At 41.4% G+C, this 22,159-nt stretch overlaps 6 protein-coding genes across 8 annotated transcripts; 5 read left to right on the top strand and 1 right to left on the bottom strand.

Annotated features, from left to right (window-relative positions):
- Window positions 1-223: 223 nt before the first annotated feature.
- On the top strand, window positions 224-1,875 carry LOC117157309 (uncharacterized). The gene is made up of 3 exons (XM_033335269.2): window positions 224-355; window positions 483-985; window positions 1,239-1,875. The coding sequence occupies exons 2-3, from the start codon at window positions 502-504 to the stop codon at window positions 1,526-1,528; spliced, it is 774 nt and encodes a 257-aa protein (XP_033191160.1). The 5' UTR covers window positions 224-355; window positions 483-501; the 3' UTR covers window positions 1,529-1,875.
- A 4,553-nt stretch (window positions 1,876-6,428) lies between these two features.
- Window positions 6,429-8,373, top strand: Osi9 (DUF1676 domain-containing protein Osi9). 2 transcript variants are annotated; one of them, XM_076624927.1, is made up of 4 exons: window positions 6,429-6,663; window positions 6,791-7,071; window positions 7,198-7,370; window positions 7,453-8,373. In XM_076624927.1, exons 2-4 carry the CDS (start codon window positions 6,818-6,820, stop codon window positions 7,770-7,772), a joined length of 747 nt encoding a protein of 248 aa, XP_076481042.1. In that variant the 5' UTR covers window positions 6,429-6,663; window positions 6,791-6,817; the 3' UTR covers window positions 7,773-8,373. The 2 variants fall into 2 exon arrangements, with proteins under 2 accessions (XP_076481042.1, XP_033191161.2); XM_033335270.2 differs by having other exon boundaries at window positions 6,429-7,071.
- An 829-nt stretch (window positions 8,374-9,202) lies between these two features.
- On the top strand, window positions 9,203-10,640 carry Osi10b (DUF1676 domain-containing protein Osi10b). Its single transcript, XM_033335273.2, has 2 exons — window positions 9,203-9,683; window positions 10,218-10,640. The coding sequence occupies exons 1-2, from the start codon at window positions 9,203-9,205 to the stop codon at window positions 10,637-10,639; spliced, it is 903 nt and encodes a 300-aa protein (XP_033191164.1). The 3' UTR covers window position 10,640.
- A 2,292-nt stretch (window positions 10,641-12,932) lies between these two features.
- Window positions 12,933-14,206, top strand: LOC117157311 (uncharacterized). Its single transcript, XM_033335272.2, has 3 exons — window positions 12,933-13,389; window positions 13,487-13,546; window positions 13,634-14,206. Exons 1-3 carry the CDS (start codon window positions 13,023-13,025, stop codon window positions 13,873-13,875), a joined length of 669 nt encoding a protein of 222 aa, XP_033191163.1. The 5' UTR covers window positions 12,933-13,022; the 3' UTR covers window positions 13,876-14,206.
- Window positions 14,207-14,366: 160 nt separating this feature from the next.
- On the bottom strand, window positions 14,367-18,740 carry LOC117157256 (uncharacterized). 2 transcript variants are annotated; one of them, XM_076624768.1, is made up of 4 exons: window positions 18,363-18,740; window positions 15,477-15,613; window positions 14,667-14,849; window positions 14,367-14,585 (listed from the first exon to the last, which is right to left on the bottom strand). In XM_076624768.1, the coding sequence occupies exons 1-4, from the start codon at window positions 18,419-18,421 to the stop codon at window positions 14,437-14,439; spliced, it is 528 nt and encodes a 175-aa protein (XP_076480883.1). In that variant the 5' UTR covers window positions 18,422-18,740; the 3' UTR covers window positions 14,367-14,436. The 2 variants fall into 2 exon arrangements, with proteins under 2 accessions (XP_076480883.1, XP_033191059.2); XM_033335168.2 differs by lacking the exon at window positions 18,363-18,740 and having other exon boundaries at window positions 15,477-17,437.
- Window positions 18,741-20,186: 1,446 nt separating this feature from the next.
- On the top strand, window positions 20,187-22,123 carry Osi12 (DUF1676 domain-containing protein Osi12). Its single transcript, XM_076624968.1, has one exon. It carries the CDS (start codon window positions 20,415-20,417, stop codon window positions 21,195-21,197), a length of 783 nt encoding a protein of 260 aa, XP_076481083.1. The 5' UTR covers window positions 20,187-20,414; the 3' UTR covers window positions 21,198-22,123.
- The last annotated feature ends 36 nt before the right edge of the window (window positions 22,124-22,159 follow it).

Consider the following 22,159-nt stretch of genomic DNA (forward strand, 5'->3'; position numbering starts at 1 on the left):
AGGGATGCGAATTCCGAACTGATCCGGAGAGCAACTCTGCTCTCTACCTGTGGTGGACCCCAGGTGGTTAGCGAGACGCGGTCTCCGCTCTCAAATGATCCTTGGCAATGAAAATTCTCCCACAATGGTGGTATTCGTACGCGCCGCACCGCCACGGTGGGGAGAATATCACCGGCCACGGAGGTACACCTGACCAGATATATAGAGCTAGGGCAGGGCTTCCGCTACGGACAGTCCAGTTACAGTGCTCTGTGTAAGCACGCATCTCGCGGCCCAAAGTGTCAAACAACTCGAGTACCGGTGGCTAACAAGCTTCGACGCTTGTTCCCAAAATACCGCGCAGAAGTCCACAGAAGTAGGTTCTGTTAGTTTCTACTCGCGCACATTTTCTTGCTAAATTTCCCTCTTAGTGGGTGCGAGGGTTTAGGACTTCCATCGAAAGATCTTTCTCTGGAACATATAGACATTTTTTTTGTTTCCAGGTTCTTTAGATTGTACAAAATGAGAGATTTTGCTTATTGTTCCGTGTACCTGGCCTTTTTGCTGGCCATGGCTTCGGCTAGATCAGCCGAGACTAATCCCACGACCAATTCCATCAATGAAGAGACAGCAAGGTCTAGCGGAAACAGCAATGTGTTTGGAGATCTTCGACAGATGTACCAGATTTACAAGGAATGCGCAGACGAGGATATCAGTTCTTGTTTGAAAGTGAGGTTGCTGTCGGCTGTAGACAGGGTGTCTAGGAGCACGCAGTTGAACGTTGCCGACGGTGTTACCTTCGTTCAGGACGAGCCTATCTCTAACGCGGAGGAACCACCGAAATCTCTTCAGGAGATCGAGGCCGGGCTACCTAGGGCTTTGGACGACAAAGAAAATGCGTTGAATACCATGATCTTCGACAAGGTGATGAAATTTTTCCAAAGCCATACGTTGAAATTGAAGCTGCCCAATGTAGAAGAACTTCAACGGAGTTTGGTGGAAGAAGGTGAGAATTTATACAATTGTCGATATACAACATTAGAACTGGTCTTATCGTGTCAACTCGTTAGAGCATTCATCCGAAAAAAGAAAGTTTCCAGTTCTGATTTCCCGGTCCAGTAGACCGTACGGCCCACTCTTTTTCCCGCTGCAGTCTTTCATACAACAAACATTTTTTTTTCGTACCAAATTAATTTTTCAGCACTCTAATATAAACCATGAAATTCGTTTAGTTAAATTTCGATTATATTTCTTTGCAGGCCGTAAAAAGAAGAAGAATATGGGGGGTCTGCTAGCTATTCCTCTGTTAATTGGTGGAACTTTGGTACCATTGGCCTTAGGAGCGTTAGCTCTTTTAGCTGGCAAGGCTTTGATCGTTAGCAAGCTGGCTCTAGTATTGGCTTCCATCATCGGTTTGAAGAAACTAGTGTCAGGAGGCGGGGATCATGGTCATGAAGTCGTTCAAGTTGCCGGAGGCCACGGATCCAGCGGGTGGGCGAGATCGAGTCACGATCTCGCCTATTCTGCCTACAAGCCATCGTCTACTTAGCAAAACAAAGGGGCAACAGCGAGACGTATTTTCAATCTCGTTAGACTTCGCTTTCACGAGGCATCCGTGTGATGTTTGTCGGATGTTGCTTTCCTCTTCGACTGTTCACCTTTCTCATCTTCCCATTTTCTACGACTCCTTCTTTCTATTTGTTCCGCTCCATTCTTCTTTTCCCTCTTTATCGTTTCTTTCTCTCTTTATCATGTTTTCCCTCTTAACATCTACTAAATGATCATCGTTATCGACCACTTGATCATCTCATTCACAGTATTTATTGTTCTGCTTGGAGCTGCCAGGCAGCAATGTATATTTATAGATATGGAAATATATTAAGATTCTTTGTACCATCGGCGAACTTGTTCTTTACCTTGCTCGTACACCCGTATTCCTAAACAATTTCCCAATTCAATTAATCGAACAATAACATCAATAAAGTGGCAACATATGTCGAAGAAGGAACTCCGAGCAATTCGATGCCACGGAGTAAAGCTTCGGCAGATCCGTATGAGATTCTACAGTCCGCGAATTCCAAGGCTCATCGAAAGTAACGCTGAATGAAACGAACCGCGACATGACCAGAAGATTCGATATCGTGTTTTTCGCGTCGCTCGATACAGGGCACGAGAGCGTCCCTACTTCCGCCTTCTTCCTCTTTTGCGTCGCGATCAAGCCAGAGACGAGACGAAGAGAGTAGAGACGCGTTACCTACATACTGGAAACGCGCGAGCACCTTACGCACTTGCCTCGGACCTGGAAGCTTCGCGTACTAGCACACACACGCACGGTCGAGCCAGACACACGATCGAGAAGTAAACCAGGCCGAGCAGGCCGACCAGGCCAGTCAGCATCCGCGCCGAGCCTTTTCAACGTGAGTCTAACACTCTCTATCATTCTGAAGAAAAGGCTGTGTCTCTCTTTCTCCCAGCATGCGTTGGCACAATCCCCTCCTACCCATCGGTCGATCGATCCTCTCCCTCTACCTTCTTGACGATGTGAGGTTCATCGATCCTCAAACACATCTTGGGTCAGGTGGTCCCGTTCTGAAGATGCCTCGGCCCTTTTCGACACTTCCGAAAGTCGTCCCGAGAGTCCACGAATCATTTACCTCCTTTTTCCGTATCGACTTTCCGTCTGTTCCACGTGTTGCACGAGATTTCATTAATGGGAAGATTGCTGAAAAAGAGTGGATTAGGTTCTCCTGTTTGGTGCGTAATATGAGAATTATGATCTGTTCGAAGTAGTATCAAGAGTGGAACGAATACAGTTTCTTTTCTTTCTTTCGTTCTAATCGAATGTGAGAGGCTAACGTAGGAGTGTAATGTAGAAGATTGAATTAGAATCATTGATATGGTATTAATTGGTTATTAGTATGATATTATTAGAATTTATTGAGTTATTTGTGCTGAATATAGGTTGCGGTTCGAGCTTCTTTATCTTCATTGTGTATTTGGAATTAGAGTTATGATCGGCTAGAAGTAGTACTGAAAGTAGAACGAATATGCGTTACCATTTGAGTTCTTTCTCTTCTTTATTGCGTTCGTATTATATTTGGGGGTTAATATGAGACTGCAGAAGAATAGATCACAGTAGTTAATCGTAGGATTATGATTCGTTAAAAATGGGATGGAAAGTGGAACAAATATCGGTAACAATTGAAGTTGTTTTCCTCTCCATTATGTATTTGAAGATTGTATAGGATGATGATGCTATAGATTACAGAAGCAAGAATGTAGAAAGAGAAGAATGAGAACTCATTCACGTAGGTGCATATATGTATATGGAGAGCTTTCTTTTTTCGGCTAATAGCAACTGGGCACAAAATGCGCGAATCAGAGTTGTCGGATCAGATATACGTAAATCGTGTTCATTCATTAGTGCCAGACGCGTCTCCGATTCTCCGCCGTGTGCTACTTTTTCTTCTCCGGAGTAGTTTCATTCATAGACTGAATTTAAGCTGGAAGATCGTCTGTTTCGAGTACCAAAGTAATCAAGAAGCTGCGTTATCACGATAGATTCACTCCGTACAAAAGTGATCAGTTAACAAATTTGTCAACGAACACATAATATAATACAATCAATAATCGTACACGTTGAAACCTCTTTACGAACTAAATTCATCCAACTTGAAACTTTATTTCTCTAGAATTTAGTGACTGATCGTTTCAATGAGAAATTCTATTATAGAGGGTTAGACATGATTTAAACACAAGGAACCATTTCCTATAACGTACGGATCGACATTTTCTATATTCACAGGGTTGTACGATAAAGAAGAAAGCACAAGGAAGAAAGAGAGAAGCACGAGAAGCTCGAAGCCTCGCTTCGTGAGGGCCTTGACCTGACCTCGATCCTCGGGCGAGTTCACTCTCGCCGGCGTCGTCGAGAGGAAAGTGTTCCATTACCAACCACGCTCAGTTCTGAGCCACCTCGTTCTGCCATCGAGATTAGCGTTTTGGTCATCGAGAATATCTGCACAGTCGCACAAACCATCCGTAATAATCATCAAAATAACGCGCGTTGCACTTTCATTCACGATACGTTTCATCGATCAGTAGATCGTTCGATCTATCAATGATAAGAAAGTTTTACCTTAAGAGAGAATCGAAATTAACCGACGCGACGTTAGTAGCCAGCCATGAAGATAAAGTGAAAGTTCTTCTTGGGAGAATGTAACGTTGGCGATTTTGTCTTATTTTGGTCCTGTTGAGTTTTCTCGTCGTTTGGTTCTATTGATACGCGAGATGTTTGCACACACTTTCGCTTTATGGAATGGAAAATCGCGAAACTCGTTTCTAATGACTAGGTGGTTGGATGATGGCTGCGTTAGAATCTGTAATTGCTCAATCATTACCGAAGAATTTTTTCAGTAGATGTTTTTCTACATTATATCTTATGATCTTAAAATTCTTTATTATAATTACGGATTTTCATGCATTTATAGGAAATTTCAAAGCGCAAAATGGCACAGAATGCATACAATATGAAAAAATATATGGCATATCCAAAGTATAGTATTGCCTATAATACTTGGCATATAAAACACTTTTCTGCAGAGGTCCTACTTTTTTTGCATAAAAATCCGCAGTCTAATAAAAAATTATTAACATTCATCGGCAATAAGACACTTACTCGTTATATTTACTGAAAAATTCTAATAAATCTCATCTTAATTATTACTGTTCGTTATAAAATACATGTGTGTGATGCAAATGAGAGGAATGATAGATTCATGATAAAATAACTAGAAAGTAAAAGCAATGAGCATTTAATATGTATTAAATACGAGTAGGTGTTTTAATATTCATGACGGGCAATATACCTAAAATAAAAAAAATAAAAAATAGATGAGATTCACGTTACCATACTAATATCTTCTTTAAATTACTTTCTATTAAAAAGCAAGATAAAAAAAACTCTTCGCAGAATTAAGTCATAAATAAAGACAGCTTGGAATTAAGGAATTTGAAGCAAGGAAGTCCGTTCGCGGAGAAAGTAGCGGCGATCCAATCTCGTGTTCGCGTCGATCGGAAACGACGCCTTTGCCCTCTCATCTTTTTCCTTCTCAGTACATTTTTCTAGGTGTCTTCGGGGTCACGTCGAGGCGCGGCCGGTTGTTCTCCTTGACGAGGTCTGGCGCAGTCCCAACTCGTCCACGCACTACGGACATTCCATGAAAAACCGTTAAACGTTACGCGCGACTGTCGCAGGAATACATTAATTTCAAACAGTCTACCTGAACCTGTCGCATCGTTACTGATATTCGATTCTAACGAATAAGATGCTGAACAGGTGGAAAAATCTACCCAAGAATGCGAGACTTGATGATAACTTACGGGCATAGAAAAAAAATCCATCGAGATTCGTTCGTACACCGAAGCGGAATAGAACAACGGAATTTTAAATAGGTAGAAGGAAGAAGGAGAAAAGAATTCGCGAACTGGGTGCGCATGATTCGTTGAATAGGAGGTCGCTGCGAGGAAAGTTGCGGAGGCGTGAGATTGAAGTATCTTCTACATAATGCGAGGTATTATACGGTTTGTTGAAAGCGAAATCGCGGCGGTTATCGCTCGCTCCTCCGTCTTCTCGATCCTTCCATGTACCCCGACTTTCAAAAAGTATTACGGGTCGTGAAATTTTATGATTTTCTCGGGCAAGCTTCTCGCAAAGTTATTTTATAAACTACTACTATGTGGACGTGGTAATTATATTCAAAACCAAGTTTCAATATTTTAAAATGTAGGTGATTATTCTAAAATACAGACAGGTTTGTAGTAATATTCTGTGAGAAAGTAACTCCATTGTGTGGTATATTTGTAGAAGAAATTTTGAGACAACGCTATGAGAAACCATTACAGCCGAGTTCTCAGCACCAGCGATCCCCCGTGAATATCATTGACCCTGAATATTCGATTTCTAAATACACCTTGCTCGTCTCTCTCCAGAAACAAATACGGTACCCTAGAACGAGAAAGTAACCGAGTTCTACGAACCTTTTGTCGTTTACACAAATAATTATCACGCTTTAACACTGATTTACCTAAAGATTCAACGTGGAACACAGCAGTAAAATATACCCAACTAATTAACAAATTCAAGACAACCAAACCGATGTAGTCAATCAGTTTACTTCCTAAATAACCGAAACCACAATTTCACCCTCGTCGATAGTACAAAATGGTATTTAATGATACCAAGAATTCTTTATCAAAAAGTTATAGAACATACTGCAGCCCTGAGGCCAGAGGCCCGAATTTTCTCGGAAAGGGCTGAGACACGTGAGCACGCTTCTTCCAGTAATGTCCTCTCTCTCTCTCTCTCTCTCTCTTTCTCTCTCTCTCTCTCTCTCTGGTTCCCAATGACCAATCATCTGATGGGCGAGTGCGCGCGTGTGCAGAGAGCGTCAGGGCTGGTTCGAGCTTGCCACAGCCAGAGAGGAGAGAAGCGAGAAGGACCGAGCGAGCAAGCGCGCAGAGGCGCGTCAACGGGAGAGACGCGCGCGACAGGGAAACACGGGACGACCGCCTGGAGGAGAACCAATAGCTCGTATGGGTTGTAACCCAGGCGGGGACCAGGTCGGTGGGGGCCATCAAAATTTCAAAAACGTACGCGGACCCCTTTCGCGAGGAGGATAAAAGGCAAGCAATCGTGATTCTTTCAGTCAGTGTCGATACGATCGTTGCAATAATTCCAGCTGTGCACGCTTGTGAAAGGACCAGTATACAGCTATATACATATACATCTCTTTTTGGATTTTTCACCTAGTGATTCCGGAGTATACGATCGTAGAAGATGTTTAAGTTCGTGGTAGTCGCCGCACTTGTCGCCTCCTCGGTGTTAGCTGCCCCCGCGAGCCAAGCTGACGGCCAACAGCCGTCGATCCTCGAGGAAGCTTTGGACGTGTACGCATCCTGTTCCGGCGAAGAGGACATATCAGTGTGTTTGAAACTGAAGGCGTTGCGATTCGTTGACAGAGTAGCCAGATCTGCGGATATCGATGTTGTGGATGGATTCAAGATCGTGCAGACCGAAGAAGCTAAGAATAGGTAAGGCTCGCCCGTGAAAAAGTGAATGGATCGTAGAGACGATTCAAGATGAACGAAGATAAGTGGGAGTTCTGGATCGATTCGTGCAATTTCATAATAATTTACGCAAGGGTTTTACTTTTTCAGCCGTGCTGACAACGGCAGATCCTTGAACGACATCGAAAGTACTTTACCAGCCGAAACGGAAGCCAAAGAAGCCGCCATCGACCAGGCCATCCTCGACAGAACTTCCAAGTTCCTTTCCACCCACACTGTCGAACTGAGTCTTCCTGAAGAAATATCCCGCTCTTTCGACGAAGGTAAAATTATTAATAAGAAAATATTAATAAGAAAAATTTGCGTATCGAGTTGGTTCCTCTAACCTTCTTCGTTTTACTGCAGCTCGAGGAAAGAAGAAGAAAATCGTCAAATCTCTCCTGCCAATCTTACTGCTCTTGAAGCTTAAGGCTGCAGCCCTCATCCCTATCGCTCTCGGTGGTTTGGCTCTCCTGGCCCTTAAAGCTCTCGTAATCGGCAAAATCGCTCTAATCGTCAGCGGTATCATCGGTCTTCAGAAACTACTCGGTAACAAACAGCAAAGTTACGAGGTAGTGGCTCACCCAGTGCATTCATACGGCCACGAAGAACACCACGACCACCACGGATGGGCGAGATCAGCAGGTTCTGATCTCGCGTACAACGCGTACAAACCCTCCAAATAGTTTATTTGCCGCCATAGTTTCTTCGTTTCAACTCACTACCTTCGTTCACCAAAGTGATCGGTCAGCCGCTGACGATCACCCGAGGACTGCACGACTCGATCCTTCGAGGACTTCGAAACTTACGTGTAATCGATCTGATTGAACGTTTCAATCGACCAGTAAACACTTTATTAAGAGGCTATCGTTCCATTGCGCGTGACCAGTGACCAAACGTGACGAACTGTGACGATTGACGATCGATCAGACTGTTCGACGTTAGCTCAGACTGTTAAAGACATGTTGTTAAAATGTGGTGTCCGGACAATTCACTGCCGGATTACGATCATTACGGTGACACAAGCAGCAAGCTGTCAGACAGACTTTACTAGTAACAGTGGACGGTGGTATTCGAGTCACCCCCGACTCATCCCCGAATTGTGGTATCTTTCTAAGAGTTAACGCTTCGAAGCGACCTCGATCGTAGATCTCGGGTCGAACGCGCTCGGACTTGTAGTCAGTACTTTTACAGGGCTACCAGATTTCATCCAATGATTATTTATATCACACCCTTCTCGGGTTGCCATGTAACTTATCGAACTATTTATAAATAAATATAATTTTATACGGAAGCAACGCTTGTTATATTATTATATTATAATCCTTCTCCTTTTCTTGTAAATTGAGTTTCACGTGTCTCGTGTGACGCTCCGAACCTTATTCTTCGAACGTGCTAACGAACCATTATTACGTTAACACGAATCGATATTTATTCAAACACTGCTTTCTTCCAACATATCCACTCTCTATCGGTCCACGTCAATATAGACTATCGTCATTCTTACAATTAGTTTTATTCGTCCTTCGTGGCAGAATTTCTCTTCGTTGCTTCCCGACCGACGTTCTGACAGTTTAACGAGATTCGCCTCTCGTACTCTCGAAATTGACCTGCTCCGGTGCATCCGGTGTATCGAGGGACCCTCGATCTCTCGTACGAAATGAAAAGAGCCAGACGTACTTTCGCTGCTCGTAAGATCCGCCGAGTGAAACCGATTGTTCCGTCGCGTGTGAACGCCCCCTTGGTGCCTATATAGTCGACTGATCGTGGGTGTTGGATCAACAGTATTGTTTTGGAACCCGGTCGCCTTACTTCCACTTCGTTCGTTGTTCCTATCTTAAGAAATTTTCCATCTTCACGCAATTTCTTTCCTTCGACAACGAAAATGACGACGAATAGTTTCGTTAGGTGAGAATCGACTACTTTGAGGGAAAATGGATCGATTGTACGTTCGATAAATTTACTGAAACGCGAACTCTTTTACGCAGAATGGAACGATCGGCCTAGTCGCATACAGGAAACTTCCGTCACGGAACAATCCATACGAAAACTTTATCAACTTTCTCTACGATCTTCTAAAAGTTTTGTTCTTATTTATGAAGCCCATATCGTTGTCATGAAGCACGGATTGAGAAGCTCGTGTCTTTTAATCTTCATTTCCACGGGTATCACAGCGATCATGGAGCCAACCGAGGAATCAATCTTGGCTAGCGAAGATCCAACCAGCTTCAACGAAGCTTTCACTGCCTGTTTGGCTCGAAAAGAATTTGGGACCTTCGAATGTGTCAATCGTGGTGCCCTAAGTGCTCTTCAATCGCTTAATCACAAGGATGATCTGGATTTTGGAAACGTGCACTTGGAAAGGGCTGACGGTCAAAGTAGACAACTTCTAGATTGGGATTACGATCCAAAGGATTTTGGGAACATCGTGAAAGCGACGACTAAATTGATTGAACGTAGAAGTCTTAAATGGAATTTAGATAACCTGTATCCAGGATTGCAGTTGCGAGCTGGACCGATGTTAAATGGGAATGGGATTATGGAATTCGTCATCAGTGAAAGAGCAACGTCTTTTGGTGATAGGCAAGCTGGTCCAGGTGAATCCTAGATGCTCTATGAACTATTTTCTTATCAAATATTCTCAATTTCTGTTCTTATCATTTGTTAATCGTCTGTACATTTGTTAGACGTCGTGTAGAATCTGTATCGTCCAGGCAAATTTTAGATGTTCTAAATTTGATCAGTGCTAAGAAAAATTTAAATTATCTCGATTTTATGATAAGTAATTCGTTCAACCTTGAAATAAGCGCGGAAACGAACCCGCGTTCTCCAGGGTTTGCATCCTCGCTGAGGCGGCGTTCGCCACGTGCTACTTTCAGGAAGCACCTCTAGTAGGCAGCACGGTCAAGGCCATTCACGTTGAAGAGGCTTAACGCGCCATTCATAATTCTAGAATATTTTAATATTCATAGAAAACATATTACTGAAATATCTATGACATTACGAATCTGATTTTCGCTGCGTCTGCTGCCTATTAATAGTTTCTACCACTTTGAATATTTCTATTTTTGGGTAACAAGGTTAAGAATGTGAATACGGCATGCTTAAATCCTGTCATACAACTTTTTCAGGAAGGCAAATGATGAGGCACCTGTTGATACCGTTCCTCCTAGGCTTCAAATTCAACTTGGCATCTCTTATTCCATTGCTATTTGGATTTTTGCTGATTCTCACGAAGAAAGCTTTATTATTGACGAAGGTAGCACTAGTGATTAGTGGTTTGTTGGGTTGGAACTCTTTGTTGTCTACTGGTCCGCCTAATTATCCAGGGGGAGGATTCCATACGCATGGACACGAGATACCAGTCGGAGGATTTCCGTACTACGAACATTATAATTTTCATCATAGACCGTATAGGGTATTTCAGGGCAACGACTTCGAACCGTACAGTCAGCATGTGATTAGAGAGGTCGTCGACGTTTACGATAACACGGAGGAAGTGGGGAAGAACAAACGGAATGGCAAGAATTTCGTCTGGGTAAAAAGTAGCTGATGTGACCATTTATGCTTTCTATTACTGTGATCGATATGGGTAATATCTCATAAAAAGTTGACTTCGTTTGAATGTTTCTACATAACGTAGTCTGGAAAATGAAGAAACTTTTAAATTCGCACAATATTGCACAGTATTATATACCCGTTGATACTGACAGGATGTATTTATTCAATATTACAACCTTTTCCATGAAACGTACATGTTTAAAATGAAACACTGAATAAAGCTTAACTTCAAGAACAAAACTATTCAGCGCGCAACCGTTTCTTACGCGCTCGTCCCAATTACACAGAATTTTCCTTCCTTCTTAATAAATATCATTGCTTTTCTTCCCCATTTTCCAAATAAGGATACTCCTGACAATTAAATATCTTCAACCGAATCGCATTTAACTTCATTAGCGCCTGAATTCCAGATGATGAGAATAATTAATTATGATGGAATCGAGAAGATGAATTAATAAAAACTTTGAAATTACAATTATCCTTCAGTAATAATCCAAACCTCAATAAACCCTCTTTAGTCGAAAATCCTCTCCACATTTACATCCTCTCCATTCACCGATCTCTGTTTCATATACCACATCATTTCATATCTCTCACTGTCGTTTTCATATGCCTTTCGGAGTTCGTCCTAAAGGAAGAACGGGTTTCACTTCTCCGCAGATCCATCACTCTCAGTTCACTGTTGTGGCGTGTAACTGTATCGTCGACTTCCTCCTTCGCAGGAACGTATCGTGTCCGGGAAATGCTTTTGCTCGTAAAGGTAATAGCGTTCATGGTCCCGTGAACGCCCGCATAGCTTCACCACGTGATTGCAGAGCTCCTTATGTCAAGTGTGACGATGAACACGGCATACATTACCAGGACGATCGACGGTCGACCGTAAAAGTTAGTCGTTTTCCGCCACCGCCACAGCTCGTGGCTTCTACTATTCTTCGTCGCTGTTTGAGTTATTTCTGCACTTGGCTGCCCTGGTCGAACGTGCGTGACGACGGGATTCGTTACGATGTAACGGTTCATTCTTTTCCGTCATTATGGAATTCGTTATCATGCTTAAATCTCTCCGCGTTTAAACGCAGGAATCTTTTATAAAATCATTTCATCGTAAAAGATCGAATAATGGTGATAATCTATTTCCTTTGGTAATTGTTCTCCCTCGCTCGAAGTGGGGTAATTGTGGTCATCATCTACAACAAGAAACGACGAAATCGACGAGATAACGAGTAGAAAGAAGGGCGTCCTGAATTTTGAGACAATACTCGTTGTTATCTGTGTCGAGGTTCCAACGACACGTCGGAATTTTGGTTTTTGCCAGACACCGTGATAAGGCTGTTAAGGTTTCTTCTTTCCTCTGGTACGAAGTAGGGTAATTGCGTTTGCTACCTGAGATGACGCACGGAGAGATGACGAACCATCGGACAAGGAGGTACGATAAATGTTGAGAAGAGTGTCCTGAATTTTTCAGGCCACAACTCGAACAGCCGTGAACAGTGGACATTTTTCATATAAAATTTCATGCGCGCATAATTGCCCCGGTCATTTGTCGGATGTGGCACGTCATGGTCTGTAATCCGTGTCGGATTAACAGTATCTCGGCGAATTGCGTTAACTAATTCGTGGTGACTAATTCATCGGCGTGCATAATTAAAGAATCATCTGTTTGGTACGACGCATCGTTTACCGAGCATTCATCTTTAACGAATGCAAACATGAACTTTCGCCGCCTAATAAAAACACTCCGAATATGAAACTTGATTTCTCTAGTTTCCTTTCGTTATTCAATTCTTGTTACATAATAAATTTTTATCCTATTACAAGATACTTGCGATCTTCAAATCATATCTGATTACACGCCAAAACTCCTAAACCGTAAATAAATTAAGAACTTCTATACCAAAGAATTCTTATATCAAATCCTTTAGATTATTTATTAAGAAACAGAGAAACCGGTGATTATATATAAAAAATAATGCGTGAAACGCAAGGAACTTTATTCTAGCCTGGATTCGCGATACTTGTTAGAAGCGGCCTTTAATTTCCATTTGAGAGCCATTCCACGAGGGTTTCTGCTTCACTTGGCAACAGGGTCAGAGGGATACTTACTTACGGGGCTGTACGACATTGTTTTGGTTCAAGAGTCCCTACTCCTGGAGGAGGAGGCGTTAAACAGCGCGTAGATCAGGTGTGAGTTAACGTCGTAAGGACAACTTGACCGATGGTAGGAGAAACGTGAAATACCCTTATATAAGAGCGACGACGCAGCGATTCGAATTAGTTCGCGATATTTTTCGAGCGGTTAACTTGATCGGCGTGGAATGTTACGCGACCAAACTCTTCGGTGTTTCTCCATTTTATAATATCGCGTATTTTGAAACACGATGGGAAAAAACAGGACTCGTTACATCATTTTTATCACTCACTTGACGCTATTGTTTAACCTGGCGCTGAGTAAGAACGAGTATACCAAGTTATTCGACAAATGCGTCAGAGAGAAGAACGCCTTCGACTGTTTAAAAAGAAAAGCTTTGGACATTCTGGATTCAGCGATCAACGATGATACCGTGTACGTGTTGAACGATTACGTCTCCATTGGAAGGGATCCTGCAGCGATTGCCAGGAGCGATAGGTCGTTCAAGGATGAAAATGGGACGGAGCTTACTCTGGATCAAAAGCTGGATAACAAGTTCTACGAGTATATTACTTCTAGGAACGTGAAGCTTACTATTCCTGGAGATGCGTTTCAAGGTATGCAGATTATTCGAGTTATTTAGATTATAAATTCCTTTCGAATAAAATTAAATTTAATTAAAGAGAATTAAAAAATTGGGTTCTTCACTTATAGGTCGAAAGAAGAAGGACAAAGGATACGGTGCTCTCATGATGGGTGCTCTAGCAGTGGGAGGTAAACTACAAATTAATAAAAAATACAACAAAAATTATAATATAAAAGTATCACATGTTCAAGTACTGGTGAAAACTTAATTTTTAGCTATGATGGCGCAGTTAGCTTACGCTAAAATCGCGTTCCTCGCTGGTACTGCCTTGCTTACTGCTAAAATAGCGTTAGTTTTGAGTGCAATTATTGGATTGAAGAAACTGGTGTCCAGTCAAGGAGGCGGAGGTCATGAAGTGATCTACGCCACAGGTGGCGAACATCATGGTGGTGGTTATGGCGGAGGAGGATACGGGGGTGGCTGGCAAAGGTCCGTCGACGGTGTTTCTCCTACTTGAATCGATTAAACCCTGTGAAACTTAATTTATTTCATGTACGATACTTTGTTTAGGATAAGCTAGTATAACGGATAGAGATGTTTTTCGTTTGTATATAAAATAAATCTTGACGTTGTTGATAGTTGTATCTGAGTGATATTAATTGAAGAAATTATTACGTGAAATACGACTACGTAATATTTATTAAGAGTTTAAGTGTACTTTTTAATTTAGATATTCTTAAGTAACTTGCTATTTGTTCAGAATAGCTGGTGAAATACTCTATACCAAAAATTAATAATATTGTATTTATTTAATTTATCTTGTGTATACGTCACCCATATATTATGACATGAATAACATGACATGAATAAACAATGTTAACTGAATATATATCTTCTAGTAATTCTATATATAAGTGGTTCTATATTTTCTGAGAACTTCGAACCTTCCTTGTTTTTTAATTCAATAATAAAATAATAATCGACAAATTTATTTTGTACTTTTTATTATCCAACATTATTATAACATTAAATATTTCGGATTATATATTTCTACTTTAAATTCTAATTAATCGATTTCTTAGTAGAAAATTCTTCGTCGTTTCCGATAGTTATAACCATATTCTCCAAATCCACCCTGATGGTCGTAGTCCACGTCTGTGCTGAAACTATGCTCGTAACTATGATATGGATGTTTGATTATCTCATACGATACTTTCTCTTTGTGTTCTGAAAGCAAAATGAACATTTATTAACGCTCTAGGAATAAAGGAATATTCCTCTTTGTATATTTTAATAGATTTCACTCACCAAAAGCTTTCTTTAATGCGACCGCGGCTGCAATCACTAGAGCAACTTTGCCTACAATTAGAGCTTTCCCAGCAATCGCAGCAACAGCATTAATTAATACGTAAAGCATAGTCAGTTTAGACGCACCTAAGAAATACAGCAACATCTGTCCATACCCTCTGTTCTTTTTTCTTCGTCCAGTAACTGAGAAAACGAAGTTGTATATTAATTGTTAATAATACGGTTGCCGCAATACTAAATTCAGATGCACATCTATCTACAACAGAAACTAAAACATGAATAACAAAAAGCTTGTCCTGTCACGCGATGTGCAAGATTGTTTGTAAAGATAGCGTTAAAAGGAAACACTGGAACGGTAGCGTTAATTGAATGATTACCATGTAACTTAAGTAACTACTTAAAATCATCTTCATGAAACGGGACTTCATATTTCTACGAGGTGTACACAACAAAACGAAGCAAGATATCGTAAAAAGAATCGTTCGACACGTCTACTATGAAGTTACTCAGTGTCTGACCGGAACGTTCTCATTTTCCTTAAAGCAAGATGTCACGCGCATACGTAAATTTCGCAATGAAGATCTTTTATGAATGATAGTAAAAGAATAAATAAAAATATAAAATAAACGAACACATAGATAAGAAAGAATATAGAAAATATAGAAATACGGATAAGAGAAGATATTAAATTAGATTTATATTCGAGTTAATTAATAAGAACCAAGTATCTATAGAAACATCCGAATGCTTCCTATCAATGGACACTTCAATTCTTCAATTATTTTATTTTTATCACATTCTACTACTCACCCTGTTCGACACCAGAGTTAGCGTTCCCCAGTTCTTCTTTCTCAATCATCCTGGATTCTCTACCCGATGCTTCATTCCTTCTATCTTCAGTATGCTGCATAGTCCTGGTTATACATTCGGTAGAATTCTTACCCTGACTGCAATTGATCGGAGTCGGCACCTCGTTATACGTGTTTCTATATAGCAAGGTGCAACAGCATGTGGCCAGAAGACCAAACAGCTGTACGACGAAGATCGTACACCGAAGCATGTTCGACGCGAACTGACCGGCCGAACGAATGGTCATTTTTATAGAAACAGATATAATTAGCGATTACGACATACAGACCGTGAATCTAGCTGCGGAACGTTTTTCTATGCAACTTGTTTTGCGGTATCGTTCGATCCTACGTCGCGGATACGATACATGCCTAGTCCGTTAGCAAAACCAACCCACGCTCTGTACTCCCTGTTAATTGCACCATGGTCGTCCAGTGTGAAAAAACGATATCTTGATGCATTGAAATCAAAAGGATCTGGGCTAATTACGCGAGGTTTGGAAAAAGCGCGTAATACACGGAGTAACTAACTGTTAGAAGAAACATGATGGTCGAGTTACTGTTCTGTGGGATAAACCGTTTTTTAGTACAAAAAAAAATTAATGTTGAGCAGAATATTGAACGTAACATCAAACACCAAGTGCCAATTAACATCTGTTACATCTTACTGCTTAGCTAAGGTCCATCTTCCATATTTTGAATTTTTCGACTTTTTCGAATGGAAAATATCATCAAGTAGCAGAAATTAATCACGGCTGATGATGAGTTACATGTACTTGATGTTGGAAGTAGGAATCAAAGATTGGTTTTGTAAAGCATATCGTGGAGAACATTTCAAACGTGTAACACTTAACGCGTCTATTAACCACTGCAAAGTTATCGCTGGAAGTTGCGATCGTAGATAGAATGAAACATTGTATCGAAGCTGAGACAACTTCCCTAGCTCCGCCTTCCGCGTGGTTTATACGACAGGAAGTAGAAAACAAGGTTTAAAAGGTAGCACCTTTTTCTTCGGTAGCTTTGTGTGCCACTGGGCCGATCGAGCATCCTCGATTCACTGCTTGGAGGTATGCAGGATTATCCTCGTAGCTTGCGAAGGTCGCGGGTTACGCGCGACTTGAAACTTGAAACTGTGCAAACAACGAAACTTCTCCACACCTTGTTCCACGAAATATTCTATTTTCCTTATGAAAATTTCACATTGGAAGTGTTTACTGTTTATCCACAAGGGGTTCGATAAAATGGAAGACAAGAACTTATTCTCATTAACTCATTAACGAGTAAAGATTATCTAATAAACCTTGATTATGAACCTCACGATTTAAGTACGATTGCAACGTAAAACAAATAAATAGTACAGAATTCCACAACAACCGGTGGATGACTTAATGCACAAATTACATCGATCATCGTAAGATTACGCTTACTGCTTCACCTTCGCCGTTCAATTTATGCTGTTAAAGGCAACCAATGAACAATTTCACGCATCAGTGAACTTTCATCTCATGATAGAGATTCGAGCATGATATCTCGAGAAGTATATTGCCGCGAGAATCTATGGCAGAAAGCTAGCTCGAGGCGAAATCAAACAGTAGCTAAACAACGAGCATAAATTCGTGGCTCTCTCATGGAGCTAATGAGCCAGGTTAAAACCTTCCGAGTTGCGGATAGCTGACCTGAATCTAACGAGAGTCGATTATTTGCCGAGAATTATTTCCGGAGAGTATTTTCTCGTCGGTATTGGATTAGTTTCCTCATCTTATACTTTGAAATGTTCACCCAGCTTCTGTGAAGTTATTAAATTTTGTGTCACACGTGTAAACGTTTGTGTAAACTCGAGGAAAATAGATTACAGACAGAAATGATCGAAGAGATTCTTGGAAACGAGCTTCTACACTGTTTGACAGTGCGATAAAACAATGAGGAATTCAAAATGAACGATTTAAAGAATAATTGTCTAAAACATAATGTCAGATTAATTATAAACTAGAGTAAGAGTTAGATTAAAAAATACACACGTTCAGGTTTCTATAGAAAATAATTATTAAGAATTGCGTTGTTACGTACCATCATATTTATGATGTGAAATGTATAGTACTTTCAAGTTAAAGAATTTCTTTGTGTCATGAGAATTGTTAATAACGTTTTAGGAGATATCTGTAATCGTGGACACGTTTTCGTCTTTTAAACGCGTTCAGGCAGCTTTTGTATCCTGTGAATGGAAGTGAATCTTCGCGTTTGTAAAGCCACTTGAAAAGAAACACGCGGAACTATTCATGCTGTGACACTAACGTATTCGGTCATTAATTTCGCGCGTCCCCGTTTACTAGTAAACCAAGAACTTTCCTTCCCAACAATAGGAAACGTACCAGTGTCACGTTTACTACTTGATTGTGTTATAACAAAGTAGACTGCGTCTTCCTAGCAAACATGAAACGAATTTCTTAGTTTCTAAACATCAAATCAGGATAATGACTTTATTATGACTATAAGCATAACATAATTATGAAATAAAAAAGAAAGACATATAAACTACGGTATTAAAAAAAAAGTAGCACAATGATATTATTACAGAAGGAAAAGAAATAAAGAAAGAAAGCAGAGTACCAAAATGAGCGACCACTCTATTACACGAACCTTCTAATTCTCAAATAGAACACTCTCTTTCACATATTAGCAATATTTCTAAGGTAGAAAAACAAGAACTTATAAAGCATAATATCAAAAGAGCAGTGTTTTTATTACATTAATTCGAACGAAACGCCCAATTTACGTACATATTCTCGATATATCTGAAATAGGAAGATAACATTTCCAATCACCACTGACACCTTTCTCACAAACTCACCGTAAAATCAGATCATAGCCAGACACCTGTACTTTCACACGTTTCAATGTAATTTCCATGATTCCTTAGAGCATCGGTTGTCCGATCTTGCTAGTGCCTTTACGCGTTGTGGAGATTCAGTTTTCGTCCTATTCTTTGCCATAGAATTCGTCCACGGCGATGTTTGTGTGAATTCACCTGCGTGCCGCGAATGTGGCACGCGCGTTAACACTGTTCGTCTCGGTTCGCCGCGACCCTAGCTATGGGATAATCGCTAAGTAGGTAAGCGAGCATCGAGGATGCGTCGTTGTCGCATTAGAGATGCGTTAACCTCGATCGGGTGTACACTAGTATTGCCGCGAGATCGGTACGGTGACTCATACCGTTCGATCGAACTGTTTTTCATAATCCTTTCAAAATTTCAAGTTCAACCCACGTCACGTGCAGTCCGGTCGGTTGGTCTGAAGCATCGTGACCGTTTTTTATCGATTTAAGCGTTTCGCTGCTCTTTCTAAATTTTTACGCTTTAGCAATAACGAACTTCTAAATCTGCAGCCTTGGAAAAAACATGTTGAACCAGATTTTGTCAAGAGAATCCACATTGTCCCTTATTTCTTTAGGTGGAAATTTAAGTCAGATTTTTATGAATATTCATTTTTATGAATCAACCTCTATGGAAACTTGCAAGTCCAAAATAGGCAATTAATGGAATGAAAATTGTATTCAGGTATGATAGCGGTTTAGAATAAGAGAGTGAAGATCGTGAGTTTACTGGGTTCCAATAAATCTCCACCGTCTACAGGCGTTTGTTTTCCTCGCTGCGGACACGCCCAGCTGGCCGCGGAAAAAGAGGAAGACTGAGTGAAGGTGAGGAATTGCAGTCTAGTGCAACAGACGAAAAAGGTACAAAGCGAGGTCTCGTTCTTGACGAGACGACCGTAATTTGCTCTCGTTGTTACGTGATTCGTTGCACTGTCTACATCTCAGGATTACACACCGAAAAACAATCTTCCAGACCCTGTTCCATAATTACAACCTGTCTAACGAAACTCTAATTCATCATTCACGGTGAAACGATCCAAATAATTTCCATCGCTCTATTACTACATATGTTATCCTAACATATTGCGTATTGTGCATATTACTGAAAACCGCGTCAAACAGGATTATCAATTTATTAATAGACAATGACCATTTATGCAAATTCATATGCTTCGTGCGATTCATAGATTAAATACGCGTATTTATCAAAGAAAACCTGATCAATAATTCCAATCAAACGATTCAAGGAAATTCTCGTGTAACGGCCGCACAAATCGCTTTAATATCATTCGATTCACTATAGACCGAATCTGGACCGGGATGTCGCAAGATACGGAGACGAAGAAACGATAGGTGGAAGGGACACGCGCGAGAGTTAAGGCCGCGGTTCGTCCACGACCTAAAACTACTTCCAACCATCGTGATGAGAGGTCAACAAGGTCACGGTGCCAGGCGCTTCTATAAGATACATCCTTCTGTATCTTATCCCCCTCTCTTATTCCTTTAGACATCAGCGAAACTTAATGTCAGGTCGTTCCACCTTCTTCTATCTTGATCTCGATGCTTGAGTGGGTCTGTGTGTCAGAGCGAATCGTATGCTCGCGGTGTGAGAGAATCTTCGCGGGGAGCGAGTGGTACGCGAGGAAGGAGATACATAGATAGAGTAAAGCGAGTGCGACTAGACGAAGCGACAAAGAGAACAACAGAGAAGGTTGGTTGTTTAGAGGCCGTTCCAGGGGAACCCTCAAGATGCGCGGGGCATTGTCATGTGTACCAGTGGTACAGTCTTCGGGCTGTTGGCACAGCTCCTTACGTGGGAGACAACTCAGCACGGTTCGCGAGGGACTGCGGATCGCTGGATGGTATATATTTGTCCGGGCGCATGCTGCTTACCGCCAGTACCCTGTCTAGATCCTGAAGACTGCGGAAGTGCGCTCAGTGATCTCGTGAATATTCACGTTCTTGTGACACAACGCTTGTCCGTGTCCCTCGCCGAGGATTAAACACTCGCGGAAGATTATTACCAGGAGAATGATGAAGATGATCGATTTGTCCAAGTGTGTGTTCGTCTTGTTGGCGTGCTGTGTGGTCTGCTACGCGTCTTCGATTGCTAAAGAGGAGGACAGTCTCGTGGACAGGAGCTTCAGAGCGATGTACAGGGTATACGAGGACTGCCAGCATCGAAACATAGCAGTCTCGCCTTGTTTGAAGAAGAAGGCGATCGCGTTCTTCGAGAGGTTAGGCAGAATGCATACTCTTCCTCTGTCGGAGAACTTTGAATTAATCAGGATCACGGACGAAACGCCGAAGAGTTCTGTGTCCGAATTAGAAGCCACCCTTGGTAGAACTATGTCCAGCAAAGACGAGATTCTGAACGAGATTCTATTCGACCGAGTGGCTTCGCTACTGAACAGCTTCAACGTTCAAATTCGATTGCCTAGAACCAGCCCTGGTGAATTGAAACAAGGCATGGAAGAGGGACGTGGTAAAATGAAGAAGATGATGGGCATGATGATGATGGGAATGGCCATGAAACTCGCTGCGTTGATTCCCATTGCCCTTGGAGTGCTCTTCTTGTTAGCTGGAAAGGCTTTGATCATCAGCAAGATCGCTCTTGTCTTGTCTCTCATCATTGGACTGAAGAAACTCTTCAGTCAGAAGCAGAGCCACGATCACGGTGGTTGGCAGCAGGGTGGCGGAGGTTGGGACAGGAGTCTCAAGAATGTTTTCGGCTCCACGGAGTCGTCGACGACGACGGAACTAACCCGCAACTACGCGCAGAATCTGGCCTACTCGGCGCGACATCAGCACTGATCGCAGCAAACGAGGGGAATAGCAGGCCTTCCGGTTTCGTACGGCGTGCATGGCACCTAAATGGTAGCCGTTCTACGTTCTAGACTGACCGACGTATTTACAGTGCATAGACGAGAAGATAAGTAAGCGAAAGAATGCGGATCTGGTTGATAATTTCTAATTGATAGATTCATTGGAATCGTAAAAATAGGCACGTATGATACAGTTCTATATCTATACGTAAGATATACATCTTCTCGTCTCTGCACAGAAATTTCGACTAACAATTCTACAGCGACGATGCGATTTTCTTTGTTACATAGAGAGATGTTCGTTGAGCGTTAGACGTTTATAGATTTTTCGTGGAAGGGAATATTATAGCCGTGAGAACTTCCACGAGAAACACCAAGTCTCTCTTCAAGAAATCGTTGGCGTTTCGATGTATATTGTTTAATCATTTATGAAGAAACATGCGAATCATCTAACTCTCAAAGTTGGTTAATTATTTTCTTTTAAATTTTACCCTGTAGAAATTAATTTGAGAAGTATCTAGGCGACACACGTAGCAGTGATCGTAGCCGAAATTTTACCACAATGCGGAAAACAAGCGTGATAATCGTTAGCTAAATGCATACCGTGAACGTCAGTGACATTTTCAGATGCCGTCACGCGACGGTCGATACACCGTATACTCCAGCTGTCACTCATTTTCGTTTCCCGTCAACCGGGAAAGCATTCGGCACGATAATAGCTACGGAATGGTTTCCACGCACGCGAGCTTCTAACGGAACCGAGTCGAGACATTTTTGCGTTCGAAACGACCTGTAAACAACGAAAATAGCTTCTAAATCCGATTTGTAATCGTTTTTTCGCAAATACTCCGAGCTTCACCTCTCGAATGATTTAATTACCTAAGATACGAATTATATAATATTTATTGAACGCCATGATATTTATTACTACGATATAACTATTGTTAACCC

This window comes from Bombus vancouverensis, chromosome 15 (genome assembly GCF_051014615.1).
Source record: "Bombus vancouverensis nearcticus chromosome 15, iyBomVanc1_principal, whole genome shotgun sequence".
NCBI lineage: Eukaryota > Metazoa > Arthropoda > Insecta > Hymenoptera > Apidae > Bombus > Bombus vancouverensis.

Coding starts and splice junctions, on each gene's coding strand:
- LOC117157309 (XM_033335269.2), top strand. CDS start 502: ATGAGAGATTTTGCTTATTGTTCCGTGTACCTGGCCTTTTTGCTGGCC. Junction 986..1,238: donor ACGGAGTTTGGTGGAAGAAG/GTGAGAATTTAT, acceptor ATTTCTTTGCAG/GCCGTAAAAAGAAGAAGAAT.
- Osi9 (XM_033335270.2), top strand. CDS start 6,818: ATGTTTAAGTTCGTGGTAGTCGCCGCACTTGTCGCCTCCTCGGTGTTA. Junction 7,072..7,197: donor ACCGAAGAAGCTAAGAATAG/GTAAGGCTCGCC, acceptor TTACTTTTTCAG/CCGTGCTGACAACGGCAGAT. Junction 7,371..7,452: donor ATCCCGCTCTTTCGACGAAG/GTAAAATTATTA, acceptor GTTTTACTGCAG/CTCGAGGAAAGAAGAAGAAA.
- Osi10b (XM_033335273.2), top strand. CDS start 9,203: ATGAAGCACGGATTGAGAAGCTCGTGTCTTTTAATCTTCATTTCCACG. Junction 9,684..10,217: donor TGATAGGCAAGCTGGTCCAG/GTGAATCCTAGA, acceptor CAACTTTTTCAG/GAAGGCAAATGATGAGGCAC.
- LOC117157311 (XM_033335272.2), top strand. CDS start 13,023: ATGGGAAAAAACAGGACTCGTTACATCATTTTTATCACTCACTTGACG. Junction 13,390..13,486: donor TCCTGGAGATGCGTTTCAAG/GTATGCAGATTA, acceptor CTTCACTTATAG/GTCGAAAGAAGAAGGACAAA. Junction 13,547..13,633: donor GGGTGCTCTAGCAGTGGGAG/GTAAACTACAAA, acceptor CTTAATTTTTAG/CTATGATGGCGCAGTTAGCT.
- LOC117157256 (XM_033335168.2), bottom strand. CDS start 15,762: ATGACCATTCGTTCGGCCGGTCAGTTCGCGTCGAACATGCTTCGGTGT. Junction 14,850..15,476: donor TAACTCTGGTGTCGAACAGG/GTGAGTAGTAGA, acceptor TCGTTTTCTCAG/TTACTGGACGAAGAAAAAAG. Junction 14,586..14,666: donor CGCATTAAAGAAAGCTTTTG/GTGAGTGAAATC, acceptor TTTTGCTTTCAG/AACACAAAGAGAAAGTATCG.
- Osi12 (XM_076624968.1), top strand. CDS start 20,415: ATGATGAAGATGATCGATTTGTCCAAGTGTGTGTTCGTCTTGTTGGCG.